The sequence below is a fragment of the Pelecanus crispus genome, chromosome Z (genome assembly GCF_030463565.1).
Source record: "Pelecanus crispus isolate bPelCri1 chromosome Z, bPelCri1.pri, whole genome shotgun sequence".
Taxonomy (NCBI): domain Eukaryota; kingdom Metazoa; phylum Chordata; class Aves; order Pelecaniformes; family Pelecanidae; genus Pelecanus; species Pelecanus crispus.
The window spans coordinates 75,408,502-75,424,822 of NC_134676.1; the positions used below are offsets into that span (position 1 = coordinate 75,408,502).

General features: G+C 39.9%; 1 protein-coding gene across 1 annotated transcript in view; it reads left to right on the plus strand.

Annotated features, from left to right (window-relative positions):
- Positions 1-16,321, plus strand: part of SVEP1 (sushi, von Willebrand factor type A, EGF and pentraxin domain containing 1) — a 145,767-nt gene that overhangs the window by 16,166 nt on the left and 113,280 nt on the right. The window contains exons 2-3 of the mRNA XM_075726219.1: positions 6,114-6,369; positions 7,536-7,712. Of these exons, the coding sequence (XP_075582334.1) occupies positions 6,114-6,369; positions 7,536-7,712 (433 nt within the window). The remainder of the gene's footprint in view (positions 1-6,113; positions 6,370-7,535; positions 7,713-16,321) is intronic.

Below are 16,321 nucleotides of genomic sequence, written 5' to 3' on the forward strand. Positions count from 1 at the left end.
GAAAATACAGATGTTTTATTGTTGCCTATTATAAGTACCATTTGCTGAAAAACTAGGGCAATGTGTAATGCCATTCACTACCTTCATCTGCAAAGTTTGTGCAGCTTTGTGCTACGCACAGAGGGAAGCAGTGCTGAAAGGATATTACTGAAATTGCAAAGCCATGTCCTGCCAAAATTAAGCTTTGTTCCCCCTTCTGTATGTGTTATGACATAATACAAGGACAGGCTGAGAGTTGGGGTTGTTCAGCCTGCAGAAGAGAAGGCTCCAGGGAGACCTTATTGCAACTTTCCAGTACTTAAAGGGGGCCTATAAGGAAGGATGGGGACAATCTTTTTAGCAAGGCCTGTTGTGACAGGACAAGGAGTAATGGTTTTAAACTAAAAGAGGGTAGATTTAGAGTGGATAGAAGGAAGAAATTTTTTACAATGAGGGTGGTGAAGCACTGGAACAGGTTGCCCAGAGAGGTAGTGGAGGCCCCATCCCTGGCAACATTCAAGGTCAGGTTGGACAGGGCTGTGAGCAACCCGGTCTGGTTAAAGCTGTCCCTGCTCACTGCAGGGGGGTTGGGCTAGATGATCTCTAAAGGTCCCTTCCAACCCAAAGCATTCTATGATTCTGTGATAATCACGAGTTGAAATCATATTCTGCTGGGGCAAGCTGTGTGCAGGTGGGATCTTCAGACAAGTACAGTGGCAATCTCCGTTATGTCTCTTAACCCTGTGGAAGTTGTGATTTCTTCCTCAGTTGCGCAAGTCCCACAACTTGCATATATTTGGGGCCTATTTTTCCACCTTTATTATAAATGTGATTTGCAGATTGAAAGTTCCTTCTGCAAAGCTCAGAGATGCTATGGTTGCAAAAAACAAGTAAGTATGGATGGAACATATGTTTTTCCTCATCTTGTGTTTTGAAATAAAAGCCATTTTCACTGAAGCAGCTTGAGACAAACATCCTGAGTGGAAAATTTCAGCCTGAATACTTAAGAAGTTGGATAGAAGTTTAAGTTGCTTACATTCTATTTTAAAATAGCATAGTTAATGCTAAATATGTTAAATATATGTGCTAATCATAAACAGCACTACCCTTTCTGTCTGCAATGCCGCTTGTCTTAGAGCATCCATTTCAAAATGCATTTTGAAATGAGGCATTTGTATTTTGTTCCTGCTATTTGTCATCTTATTGTCTTTTGCCTTGTCTGTATCTTCCCGATTCTTTTCATTCTAGTTTTCCACTTCATTCTGGTTTTTCACTTCATTCTGGTTTTTCACTTCATTCTGGTTTTCCACTTAGGACTTAAGCAACATGAGGAACAATAGGTTTGGTTTGTGAATTGTATTTGTGTCTGCAAGAGAATTTGGTTTCACTCCCTTTGGGTTTTGCATACAAGTAGTAATAAAATCAAGCCCAACAGCAACACATTGCTTGGCAGTCTTTCAGACCACAGGGCCAATGGTCTGTGCTTTGATTTATGGTGTGTGTGTGCTTCTTTTTGTTTAGTGTCTACCTGAGATCAATGAATTGCCAAAGCAAAATCAAGTTGTCCTGAAATGTGGCCTGGCCTACTGATAAAGGTTATAAAATCTCTGCAGGTTCTTTGGACTGGCCTAACTTAGAATCATAGAATCCTAGAATGCTTTGGGTTGGAAGGGACCTTTAAAGGTCATCTAGCCCAACCCCCCTGCACTGAGCAGGGACAGCTTCAACTAGATCAGGTTGCTCAGAGCCCCATCCAACCTGACCTGGAATGTTTCTAGGGGTGAGGCCTCCACTACCTCTCCGGGAAACCCGTTCCAGTGTTCCACCACGCTCATTGTAAAAAATTTCTTCCTTATATCCAGTTTAAATCTACCCTCCTTTAGTTTAAAACCATTACTCCTTGTCCTGTCACAACAGGCCTTGCTAAAAAGATTGTCCCCATCCTTCCTATAGGCCTCCTTTAAGTACTGGAAGGCCACAAGAAGGTCTCCCTGGAGCCTTCTCTTCTGCAGGCTGAACAACCCCAACTCCCTCAGCTGGTCCTCATAGGAGAGGTGCTCCAGCCCTCGGATCATTTTTGTGGCCCTCCTCTGGACCCGCTCCAACAGCTCCATGTCCTTTCTGTGCCAAGGGCTCCAGAGCTGGATGCAGTACTCCAGGTGAGGTCTTACCAGAGCAGAGCAGAGGGGCAGAATCACCTCCCTCAACCTGCTGGCCATGCTTCTTTTGATGCAGCCCAGGATTCAGTTGGCCTTCTGGGCTCCAAGCGCACATTGTTGGCTCATGGCCAGCTTTTCATTCATCAGCACCCCCAAGTCCTTCTCTGCAGGGCTGCTCTCAATCCCTTCATCCCCCAGCCTGTATTGATACTGGGTGTTGCCCCGTCCCAGGTGCAGGACCTTGCACTTGGCCTTGTTGAACCTCATGAGGTTCACACAGGCCCACCTCTCCAGCTTGTCCAGGTCCCTTTGGATGACATCTTGTCCTTCTGACATGTCAGCCACACCACTCAGCTTGGTGTCGTCTGCAAACTTGCTGAGGGTGCACTCAATCCCACTGTTTATGTCATTGATGAAGACATTAAATAGCACTGGTCCCAGCATGGACCCCTGAGGGACTCCACTTGTCACCGGTCTCCATGTGGACATCAAGCTGTTGACCACAGCCCTCTGGATGCAACCATCCAGCCAATTCCTTATCCACTGAACAGCCCACCCATCAAATCCATACCTCCCCAATTTAGAGAGAAAGATGTTGTGGGGGACCATGTTGAACACTTTACAGAAATCTAAGTAGATGACATCTGATGCTTTTCCCTTGTCCACTGATGCAGGCACTCCTTCATAGAAAGCCACTAAGTTGGTCAGGCAGGACTTGCCCTCAGTGAATCTGTGCTGGCTGTCTTGAATCACCTCCCTTTCTTCCATGTGCTTGAGCATATCTTCTCAGAGGATCTGTTCCATGATCTTCCCAGGCATAGAGGTGAGGTTGACAGGTTGGTAGTTCCCAGGGTCCTCCTTTCTTCCCTTTCTAAAAATGGGCACAATGTTCCCCTTTTTCCAGTCAGCAGGGACTTCACCTGACTGCCATGACTTTTCAGCTATCATGGAGAGTGGCTTGGCAAGTACAGCAACCAATTCCCTCAGGACTCTGGGATGCATCTCATCAGGTCCCATAGACTTGTGTACATTGAGGTTCTTCAGGTGGTCTCAAACCTGATCTTCCTTTACAGTGGGAAGGGCTTTACCCCCCTGATCCCCATCTTGCGGTCCATTGACTCGGAAGAGGTGAGGAGAGAGGTTGCTGGTGAAGACTGAGGTACGAAAGTTGTTGAGTACCTCAGCCTTCTCCTCACCTGTTGATACTAGGTTGCCATTCTTGTTCATTGGGGGGGTACGCTTTCTTTAACTTGTAAGCTTTTGATTGAGCTGAAAGCCTGACAATTTTACTTTATAAGTCTTTAGAATTTTCTAGTAAAACTACTCAACTCAGTTCATCTCCGCTTTTGGAATTTGTGTTTGTTAGGGTTGGCTTAAATACATTTACTACTGATCATACAATGACATGATTTTTGGAGTATCATTCAAAGGTCTCTCAAATGTGGTCTGTTGTATTGATTGTAGGATGGTACAATCTATTATTGAAATAAACATGGTAGTAATTTGCATGCTACCAAGTTGAAAGTCTGCATCTAATTCCTTCTACATAAGTTCACAGAGGAGGAAGAAAGTACACCTTCACAATCCCCTGCTTTAGGGCCACCAACATCACCTGGCCACCAAGAGAAGATTGGTGGTGGTCCCATATTTACTCACACTCTGACAGACTGTGGCTAATTATGAGTGGTAACTCTGTAGGATGGTTTCTAGGCCATAGCATGTGAAGATCGCATTTTTGCAGGTGCTCTGCCTGTCGTCCAAGAATGAATGTATGAATGTACTCAGAGATTAATTAGCAGTAGTGCACTGTCAGACTGGAAGGATCAAATGGGCAGGAATCTGTGGTGCATGTCCTCAGTCAGGCACTACTAAGTATTGTCGCAAATGTTTTGTGTGAAGTATTAGAAGGAATGATCATGGTATCTGTCGATGGCGGCAGGGTGGAAGGGACTATGGGCAGGTTTTGAAGCCATGATGGACAAGCTAAAGTGATCTTGGCAAACTGTTGTAAGGGAGAAAAGCATAATTCAACAGGGACGAATGGGGAATGCTGGGCTGAGGTTAAAACAACCAACAATCCAACTGCTTGTTGGGAGGAGACTAACAATAAACCAGAAGTGGGCCTTAAAATTTAGTGGATTAAAACATAAGATGACATTAAAATATGTTAGATCATATTTGTTACCTCAGACTTGCAAGAAAAAAATAATGTATTACCAATAGAAAAGCAGTTGCATGGTGGGAGATACAGATAGAAAGATTTTGATCTCTTAGGAGCAAGCAGTTTACACACGATAAAGAAAACTGCGTGTTCTTTTAGTCACTTGTTTCTCTTTCTTCAGGCTGATTACCTGCTTAAACTTTCTGAGTATTGTCTCTGACTTGACAGTCAATGCTTGAATGCATGATGCCACAGGAAGCCCTAATGATTGCTGTCACGCTTTGGGTTTTGTTTTCCATGCATAAAATTGCAGTTTTGCAGACTGCTTATTTTTCTAGGTTCCAGCTTCCTAGTGCAGTTGTGCTGGTAGTGGAGATTCAGTAACTGACTGTAGGAGGCATGCTGAGGGTACATTTAGAGAAGCAAGTCACCCTGTGCATGGTCAGTCTTTTGAAGCTTGTTTAATAGGAGATACATCCAAATTCTTTGCTTTTTATTTATAATTTACTAGCCTGGCAATGAGTAGGAACTTGTTTCTAACTAATCCCATGTTCTTGTCTTTCTAAAACCTGTTCAACTTCCTTTCACAGGGAGATGCTTATGAAGCCTCATCAGGCACAGCTATATTTTTTGCACTGCACGGGGGGTATCTGAGATGCTTTTTTTTTAAGACTACTGTTCCTGATAGAATCCCTTCCATCTCGCTACCTTTTCCTTCATACCCATGCACATGTGTGTACAGGCTCTGTGTCATGTTCTCTGTGTATGCATACATTATTAAATTTCTTGTGGGCTTACTGGGTAAATAACTCTTTTCCATCTGTCTTATATGGGAAGAGATTGACACAGCGACTGTTTTGTTTTCCAGAAGTGCAGTAGCTTTCACCTTTCAGACAAGGAAATGGTAGAGGGAAGGTGGGAAGGAACATGTGGAAATACAAAATTTGCAGGCCTGTGGCCAGATAATCGCAGTGGAAACTTTAACTGCTCATAGATTCCTCATATAAAAAGTTGATTGTGTGAGAGTGGTTTTCAACATTTGTTTTGACCAATTCTTCACCTTTTGTTGATCCATCAGTCCCTACAATTTTTCCAATAGATCTGTGGGTTTTTTCAAACAAAATAATCCCTAATAAAATAGTTCTTGTGCTTAGTTAGCCCTTACAAACTGTAGAAGATTTGTTCATAAATTACATACTGAAAGCCATGATAATGAGAGTGGGTGTGCCACCATTTGCAGCACATTTGCAGCACATTTTCATGGTGGGATTTGGTGAGTTTTCACCTACCTGAATGGTCAAGCAAATTTGGAACCAGCTGGCATTCATGTGCTGAATGGAAGAGCAACATGGACCAAACTGGCAGCTGATACGCATCCACATCACTCCCGTGGCACCGAGACAGTTGGCAGCATCTGAACTTTGGTCCCATGGGTCTTGCACTAGATTTTCAGTGTTGGTATTACCTATTCAAACTGCAGTCTGAACAAGGTGTTAAAGCACCAGTCACGATCATTGCTGTCTGATGCACGGGTGACTTTATCAGGCAGTGTGAAAAGGGTCTCATTTCAGATCATGTCATGTTTTCTGTGATTGTGCAGGCTGTGTCCATCTGAAATGTGACTCAGTGGTTGGCCTTGTCTAACCACAGGCTCTACTTGCAGATGGTTGATCTTCATTATAGTGAGTGGTCTTGCAAGGACTTAACCTAGCTGTATAACTCAAATAAAAGGCGCCACATCATGGAGGAAGTAGCATACAGATCAACCACCGTTAACCCTTTGTTGAGGTGCACAATTTCATTTTGTCTTCCAGCAAATATTACGGCATGCCCGTGGAAATGCCACAAAGGTGATATTTCTCATTACTGATGGATATTCCAATGGGGGAGACCCAAGACCCATTGCAGCATCCTTGCGTGAATTTGGAGTGGAGATCTTCACCTTCGGGATATGGCAGGGGAATATCCGAGAACTGAATGAAATGGCATCCCATCCAAAAGAAGATCACTGTTACCTTCTTCACAGTTTTACTGAGTTTGAAGCTCTGGCACGCAGGGCTCTTCATGAAGGTATTAATGTACTAACCTCAGAAGTCTACAGAGAGCAGAGAGGTCTGAATAGAAAGATCTCCAGTGCTGTTTTGTAATTACATTTCATATAGCTTTGATTTCTTTTTTTTTTTTTACTTTTCCTCTTCCTTTCTAGCAGAGGTGTTCATTCCTCAGGTAGAAGGTTAAACTCTTTGTTTGACTAACTCATCATCAACAAAATGTGAACCAACTTCTCCTTGGTGTATACATACTTACCTTCATTCAACTCTTCATTTTGTCCACAAAGAACAGACTATGGTCTTGGCCCCATATAACTTTTGCTTGAATAGATGAGCCTTGTAGTCCAGATACATGTTTGACCAAAAGAGGCACCTAGTACACACCTTAAAACTAGCCTTAATACCTGTTGGTATTTTACACAGCAACAGAAGCTAGCCTGTTCAGAGCTGATTTAGATCTCTGTGTATAAGGGTAAATACAACTTATGTTTATGACCTTATACATTCAGTAAAACTCCTTTTTTAATCTACCGTATTCTTAAAAAAAGTTCTTCCTGAAAAATAGAATAAGTTTAGACTAGGAAGTGAGAACACATGACTAGACCTTCGTTTATAAGCCAGTGCTGCTTGATTGAGGCTTAGAATATGCACCAGACTAGCCATTAGCATTTATTTTGTACATTTATTTTTTAAAAGCATACTACTTTTATATAAGTCATGTGCTTTACTGCCATTCTGTTTGTTCCAGGTAAGGTTTAATTGGTCTATATGAATGTGCCAAAGGAAAGATTTTTTTTTTTAATATGACCAACTGGTTATATGTGCTGTGACCAAATGCTGTCCTAGTGCCAAAGATGGCATCCACCAAAGCCGGGAAAAGCTGTCTCAGCAGCTTCTGTTAGGAGTAAGACTGCATTCTGGCAGTGTTACACTCAAATGAAGCTGAGTGAGAGAATTTGAGGATCTTTGCCCCATGGATTTCAGTGAGGCTTTTCCAGAATAAGAACACCAATTTTTTTTTTTTTTACATTTTGAATGTGGCAGGGCTCTTCTGCTTCATGCTGCCATCACTACTGCTTAGAACTGGAACCTAGGGTTTTTAAGAAACACTTCACTGATGACGTAATGTGAGGCTGTAGGGGACTTATGTTTGGTTTTTTTGTTAATAAATTGATACTATTTCAGACCTGCCCTCTGGCAGCTATATCCAAGAAGATATATCGCATTGCTCATATCTCTGTGAGGCAAATGAAAGCTGCTGCGACATCATGGCAAGCTGTAAATGCGGCACTCACACTGGCCAGTTTGAGTGCATCTGTGAAAAAGGATACTATGGGAAAGGACTACAACATGAATGCACAGGTGAGTCTCATGTCTCAGTGCTTGGATTTCTCTGTGTGCCCTCAATACATGGCTAATCTAGCTGAGAGTGAAAAGCTCTATTTGGGATTATAGCTATGAACCTGCATTTGAGGCTGTTGGAAAACTCTCTCTGGCTGAAGACATAGAATAGCTTTAGCAGTCAAACTCACCTCATACCTTGTCTCCAGCAATAGCCCAGAGAGATGCACAGGAAAGAGGTAAGAATAGGGCAAATGTTCTGACACAGTAAAACTTCCTGGAAATGCCGCTCACCCACAGTTTGTGACTAGAATTTACTGAGTCTGAGATAATATCTTTTGTACTCAAGTGCTCTTAGTAAATTTTTCCTTCATGAATTTTGCTGATCACTTTTTGAACTTTCATAAAATTTCCTGTTTGGAGAGTGGCTCTATATATGAATCTTTGCAGGATAAATCTTTGGTGAAACTTAGAGTCAATTAAATGTTCTTTAATTCTCTCATGTTGACTTTCAGTTACTAAAGAGGAAGAAGGCATTTGGGTCACTAAACAGAAACTTGTCATCACATTTTGCTGAGATTGTTGTTGTTGTTACTGCTTTTTGGACAAGTCCTTCTACTAGTGTGCACTCAAAGTCTACAGTTGAAATAACAATTTACAGTTCTTTATTGTCAGAGAAGGTATGGAGGTTTTATCCAACTCCATTGATTTTTCTAGGACAAAAGTTTCAAGATCGTCAGAGCATATCTGAATTCTGTTATATTTGTTTTGTGAGCCAGACAAAAGGAGTACTTATAATCAAATATTTCTCAACTGGAAACAAAATACAGTATTTATAATGATCTTGTGTGTATTCACATATTCTCACTGATATTCTGCATATCACAGTTGTCATGAAATATTTCCTCATGAGATGCGAACTAAGTGCAGTGGATATATGGATCATGGTTGTATAGCTGTTTATGAGATTTTCATTACATGGAGAGACTGTCTTGATGTGACTTGTAAGAGTTGGTAGTTCTGTTCAGAGAATAGACACAGGCAGGTTTGTGACTAGAAGCTAAAGAATTCCTTCAGGGGAAGGTTTAACAGACTGTGATGGCTATATGCCTGCACGAAGAGTATTGTAAGGGTACACTGAGGGATCCAGACTATACATAAGCACATGATAGGGGAAAGGTGGTGTGTGTCACCAGTGCAAGAAAGGACTGAGATACCCCAGCGCTTGTGTTGGGAGTTGATTGGTTGTATTATACTCCCTGCCAGTTATCACCTCGTAATTCACCTTGTGCCTCTGGAGCATCTTTCCTTTGTTCTGTATTAAGACAAGTAGGTAAGCAGGAATTCATTTAGTTTTGAGTGGAACATGAGTAGAGGACTGTAGTTAGAGTCAATGTCAGCACTGGCACATTGGATCAGAATACTATTTTATGTAAGTGGGTGCAGCTTCCTTGTGTGCTCAATTAACTCTAAACAAAGATACACTATTCCATTTTGCTTATTTTCAGCTGTAAACCTAATTTGTTTCAAACAAAATTAAATTTTGATCTTCATTTTTTCTTTTGGAATTCAGATCAATTTCTTACACCTCGAGTGCCCTGGTAAGCTATTGAACAAAATAACCACAGCCTTTCTGCCTCTAATAAATAGCTTGTATCGTTAAATATTGTTTTGAGCTATTCCTAAGGATAGTGGGCCTATCTTTTTAGAGTTACCCTTTGTACATGAAGGGATCATTTGATGGTGTGAGCATACCTTTTGAGTGCCAGCAAGAATGATAAAAGTCTGATTTCTTTAAATGGGTACTTTGCAGCTGCAGAGGAAAGTTTCATTTTGACATCATCATCAGGTACTTCTAAAATAAGTTTTTAAAAGGGGTTGGTATTAGATACACTGCAAATAAGCTGATGATTGCAGCCATCTGCTGTATATGTGAAGATAATTGAACGCATACATATATTTTACGGTGAATTTGACCTGAGTAACTCAAGCCTGTTCTTTAAAAATTGTCTGCTCTGATCAACTATTGTATTCTTCTTTAAGACAGACAGACACAAAAGGCAACATGTGTTCTTTAAAGGAAAAACAGCATATTTTGAAATCTTTTATTCTGAAGAGGATTCCAACCTTTTTTTTTAACGTTTCCCAGCTGAGCATAGCTGTGGATTTGTAAAGCATAAGGAATCTTAAGAATGCATCTTAACTTTTCTTCACTGTATAATGTGCAGGAGACTTTTGGCAAGTTTACAGTAACAGGACTTGCATTTTAATTGGACTACTTTTAGCTTTTGATTGGTTAAACTTGCAGATGCTCTACTAGCCTATGTTTACTTAATTAATTCAGTAACACTTTTTTTAAAGAGTTTTCATTAAGGCAGGAGATTGTTCTTCTGCCACGTATCTGTTCTTTTTTGCTATTTTAGCTATTTTCTGTGGTTATTTTCTGTGTGCTCTTGTGCTTATGCATTATACCACCTTACTGTTATCATTTTAAATGTGAGGCATCAGAATATCTATGTAAAAATCATTTTTTTCTTTTTACTTTCTATTCTTTACTTTCCTAATTACCTGAAAACACTCTCTAAAAAGCTTCCATAAAATAAAATAGGAGCCACATGCTCTGTGCCGAAAAGCAGAAATTGGCTTCAGTGTCCCCCTCCTGTTCTTCATACTGTTGTTGATGATGTGCCACAGAAAGAAGAACAGACTGACTGTTCTCTACTTTAAAAAGCAAACCAAACAAAAGCTTCTTGGCCCACACTAGGAGCCTCATGAAGCCAGAGACATCTGTGACAATGGTGACAAAGGAAGGGAGAAAGGAGAACAGAGGCAGTATCATAACCAGTCCCAAGTATTGTGGAGTACATAAACACCTCCTCTTCAGTAACGCTTCACTTTTTTTTCTCCTTCCTTGCCTTGATTACAAATGTTGCGTTTCAAACTAAAGATAACCAAACAAAAATACAGAGGTCAGCAAAAATAATTCTGTGATTTCCACTATCTAAGACTGTGTCTTCCATTCCACCAGTAAAAAGCTGGGCAGTTCAGGTCAACTGCTTGTTCCATGGAAAAGTAAAACAAATGTCCAGATCTCCATTTGTATCTTCTTCTCTGTCTTAGGAAGTTAGGGAATATAGAATCATAGAATCGTTTAGGTTGGAAAAGACCTTTAAGATCATCCAGTCCAACCATTAACCTACACTACCACGTCCACACTAAACCAATCAAACCTAGACTAGACTAAACCATGTCCCAGAGTGCCACATCTACCCATTTTTTGAACGCCTCCAGGGATAGTGACTATATATGTTTAACACAGCCTTTTCACACACTTTTTCAGGAAAGCTCTCCAGAGAAGGTTCCTTTTTTACGTGGGCTCTTGGGTTGGATGACCTTTTAGATTCATGATGATGCAACTAAAGGATGATACCCATCATGTTCATCTCATCAATTACCTTCTAAGCAGAACCACAGTTATTGCAGAGGTCGCAAAACTGTTGTCTTACAACCAGTAGTTTCTTTTATCTAATGTGGACCTCATTTTTTGCAGCACAAGGTATCCAGGAAGATGATGTGCAGTTGGCAGGGCAGAACTAGTAAATTAAATACTTCTAGTCTATGATAGTTACTTCTCCTTTTGTTATTTTTGGTCCACTACTTGGGTATAATTATTGAAGTGTAGAATTTCACCATAAGTATGAGTATTCAATAGGTTGCCTAGGCTTTGATTTAGGAGTATGCAGCATATCAGTTATCATCTAGGGCAACAGTTTTGCCTGCAAAACAGCACATGGATTAGATCTGTAAAGAGTCTTTCCAATGAAACCTGAAATAATGTGAAAACTTTGACTTTTTTTTACAAATTTATATTCAGAACACATTCAGTGAAAAGACTTTAAACTTTGAGGAAATGTAGGTCCAGCAAGGCAGGAGAGATTTGCATTTTGTGGTTTCTTGGATTTTGGACCCAGTTTTCAGCTGAGCATTTTTTTTCCATGAGATTTTCAGGATTGTTCCTGTTGAGAATGCAAAACAAAACCTGATGTTCATGAGTTGGATAGCTTTCTAGTTAGAAAAAAATAATTGCTTTTATTTTAATATATTACTAGCAGTTCTTTTCTTAGTCAGACAGGAAGAACTTTAATTCCAGTGGTGATTCCAATGGCCTAGTCAAAGAAAGGTAAATTCTGCCATGCTGTGCCCTGCCTCCCTTCCTTTTGATAGGAGCTTCTATACCCCTGGAAGCTAGATTAGTCTTTCCCAATATTCCTTGCTGGGAGGTGTTTCTTTAGCTACCCTGTAGGAGTTACTGGCTTAATGAAGCTTTGCCAACCATCTTGAAGTTGTCATACTGTACGTGGAAATTTTCACTTAAGTTTACAAGATCCCTCCAAGCCCAAGGTATCCAGAGCTAACAATACCTTTCATAACATACACTATACTCTTCAGCGGGTAGCTGTCATGGATCTGGAGGAGAATGACCAGCAGCACTCTGAGATTCTACTAGCAATTGGCAGACCGGGAGGGAAAAGAGAGCAAGAAAGGGAGTGTGAAAAAGGCAGTGTACAAAATGTCTCCAGCCACAGTAAAATCTCAAGCTAAATTTGCCTGTTGGATCTGAAGGTTTGAATTAGTTCACAGAACTGCAGATTTTCAAGCTCTTAGAACTTAGTTTCTTGCTGTCTTACAAGGCAGTGCCATTTCATGTTTTCATCTATTGAATCTGCATCTTAAAACTGGACAGGAGTTTGTTTTGGTTCCTCTTCTCTCCTTTGTTTTTAATTTCTAAATCAGAAAAATACTCTTCAGTTCTAGCCTAGCTCTCACTAAAAGAAGCCTTCTCCTTAGACATGCAGCCATTGAAAACTGGCAAATTGAAAAACTGTTATCTCCTTGAGGAAAATGTCAAATGGCTGCTAGTGTGTTATCTTGTGCCACATAAACCTGCAGATCTTGATAACCAAAAAGAAGAAAGCAAATAAAAATTTTAAACAGGATGAGTTGGAAAAACTTGGATTACAGCTGGGCGAGGAAGTTGGAATGCACATGCTTAATGAAGCATTAATTAATGCTTAAAAAACCTGAGCAGTTTGGAGACACTTGGAGTTGGACTCATCTACTGTAGAGACAGAAAAGCTTGACTGGAGAGTTCTTGCTCTGTGTACAAAACCTGTCAGTCAGTGATTCTCTGGTTTTGCTTATGAGGTCTCTGATCATGAACCCCTTTCTGTAACCCTTTTAGGTAATAAGATACCTTTGTATACTTTACTCTTTTATTTGTAATTTTTTCATTTAAAAAAATACTTCTCCCGAGTGGAAGCGCCTTCTGGTACAGCTTCTCTTCAGTGGCTTTTTGTCTATGATAATAGGCAGAGGTTCTATTGTGAATATACTGTGCTAAAATGACTGGCTGTCATGTAAGGAGACGAGAAAACAAGAAAGCAGGGATCCAAACCAAGAGGAAGGAGGCAAAATACCCATGACTAAGCAACGGTGAATTGATGCCTAATTAATACTGGCAAAAACATTCCTCGCTGTCATTCTGTGTATTTTTTTCTTTTTCTCATAAATCTTGTTTGACTCATTATGGATAACAATTTGAGCATAACATCGTGATGGTTAAACACAGAAGAAATGTAAGTGAGTGTGTTTTTCTAGTGAGGGTATCAAAACATCGTGATGGGTAAGTACAGGAGAAATGTAAATTGATCTGGTTTTCCACTGAGGGTGCTGGGAGACAAGTGGATGAGGAAGGTGGATATAGGAAGCAAGTGCTATAGACAAGGCTATGCAAGTTTAGTAGGTTAATTATCTTTTAAAAATTTTTAAGACTTCAAAAAATAATGCAAAAACCTTCATAATTATTGTTTGCATAAAGACTGAAGAAAATGGCTTTTACAGTTATTTTGTGTGGCAAATAAATACAACTTGAAGCATGCAGACATGCTCTTCCAGATTTTTTACAGTGAGATACGCTTTCTCAAAACTTTGTCCCCTGAAGCACAGTATTTCCTGCTTTGCTCTTGGAAATTCAGGTGAGATTCTCCTGCCTGTTGCTATAGGAAGCAAAACAAAGGCTGATTAAAAAAAGGATTTGGATGCTGTGAGATTTTTCAGTGGAGCACACAATAGAGGTAAATTCCTTTGGTTTGGTAATTTAAAAGCATAATGTCAGTAAATTCTTCATGTCAGGAGGGGTTTTTTTGTAGGAATGACTCTGACAGAGGTGAATGTTAACTTGCATGATACTACAGTAGTTTTGCTTGCATTTTAAGTGTCTTCTGGCACCAAAATAGTTTGTTTCCCACCTGTACAACCTGCTTTATGAAGATGGGGCATTTCTGGCAGTGAAAGCTTATTTTGCTGAGTTTACTCCTTGAAGCCTTATGACCTTGTACCCACAGAGTGATACCAAAAAGGTATCTGTTCCTAAGGCACAGTGTCTATGAAGTGATAACAGGTTTTGTCAATTACTGAAGTGTTTCTTACAGTACTGTAAAACCTCTATGATCTGCTTTCCCCATGTGAAGCCTTTGAAGGGAAACAGTAGCAAATCTTTTTTTTAAATTATACTTTTTATAAATGTAAGTAGGAAAAAAACCTGATGAGTTTGGGATTTTATTTTCTTTCTTTTGGGATCTAAGTATTCACAACTCAGGTGGAGCAGATCATGCAGACTTGCTTGGGGGTTTTCCTTTACTTTGGTGGAGGATTGTTGTTTTGTTTAAGATTATGTGAACCTCATCATTTCCAAAGTGGAATTTTAATCCAGGCTCAGTCCATGAGAAAAACTCATTAATAAACTAGATCTAGAGTCAGACAGTGAGCTTTCCAAACCATCACAGAAATGCAAAAGTTTTAACATACAACCAATGGCTTTGCTTGCAAAATTGTAAAAAAGGAGCTTTTCATGATCAGTTTGGTACAAGTGTTTTCACCTAAACAAATGACATGTGCAGCTACTCGTGTTTTTTAACCATATCTGTAGTTTTGATAGGCCTGTTGAAGTGAATAAGAGTATTTCCAGTAGTGTTAATGAGTAGATCAAGTCCTTGGAACTGACTCATTTTTCTCTCTTCTCCAGGCTTTATGTATCAACTTATAATATACATCTTCAGTTGCAAAAGTAAAAATTTTAAGTAACATGATAGCTAATATAGATAATGGTCTTTCATTGGTACAGAATTTTTCTAACTCTGCACCATGTAGCTTGTTTCCTTTGCATTTAAAACTGAACTGTAGCAGAAAAAGAAAACCCTAAAACTAACCAAAACCCACCAACAGAGAAGTTTTCTGCATATACTGGCACCATGTCTGAGAAAATTATTTAAAAATGAAGTTGTAGGTTAAAACCCAGATTCAATTTTCACATGCGCAGACCAGAAAAGCAGAGGTGTGATTTTACATCTGTGTGCAGTATTGAAAAACATCTCATCCTTTCCAACTAGAAAGCCTCCATCTGAGACTTTAGAAAATAAGTTTCTATGCCAAAACGGGCTCTTTCTTTTGTATTAAGTACAGAGCTATTTCTGAAATAAATTTGATGGAAAGTTGGAAAGTGATGCACAAGTTACCCTTTTTTCCTTATCTCAGAAGTGACTTGTCCTGGTTGTCTCAGAATGTCATGAAAATAAAGCCTCTGACCAAAGTTCATATGTGCAATTAGAGGAGAAAAATCAACCATCTGGAGGGCTTGAGAGGAGGAGAAACCGTGCTCTGAATAGAAATAGACATGACATAGAAACAGTCTCCAGCTTTCTGTGCTGATCAGACTTGGGCTCTCCCTGGAGCACCCAAGCTGTCCTTTGGCCACGGTATAACCATTGCAGGTGGCCGTCACAATGAAGAAGGCTTCAAGTATAGTAAATACAGCACCAGATAGCTTTAGCCTTTGGTTAAATGACTGTAAAACCTTTATTGTTAAGCCTGGGCTTTGCCTTGAATCTCTAGACAGGATAAAATCGTTGAGTTTTTATGTGGTTTGAAAACATCCTTTTCCAGCTGTGCAATCCTGGGTGAAGTGGTAGTTTACAAACTTTGTGCTGAACATGTCTTCCTTAACTGCCGGAAACATTCATCAGCCAGTTGTCACAGATTTTTAAACAGTGTTTAGGCTCATACTATTTTAGCATAGGCCTTTGATAAGCCTTTGACTGGTCTGGCAGATTTGAGAATCATTTTCAGGATTGGGACTTGCATACCAGGCACTTATTGGAATAATTGTCTGTCCATTGAATCCCTTCATGAAAATGTTTTTACTGCAACATTCTTTGGTTACCCCTATGGATTACTTGGTGTCATCTTGCCTTCACTACCTTGTCAGAAACACATAGCCAGGATGTTTTCGTAGACGCGTGCGCACACGTATTATTCCTGAACTTGTGCCAGTCTCACAAATTAAAAGCAGACATTTTAGCATTCTGTGAGCCTTTAAGTAGCTTTTGTCTTAAGAGAAAAAAAAATTAAAATTTTTGAAAAAGTGCATCAGGGATATAATAAGATGGCAGTATACAACAGAGAGTGTTAATTATTGAAATGAGGAGAGAGGTTAAGAGACTTAGAGCTTGTTTTAATTAACTGTTTTGTCCCTAGTGACTCTCTAAGGCTCCAAAGCATTGCCTTTAAGTACT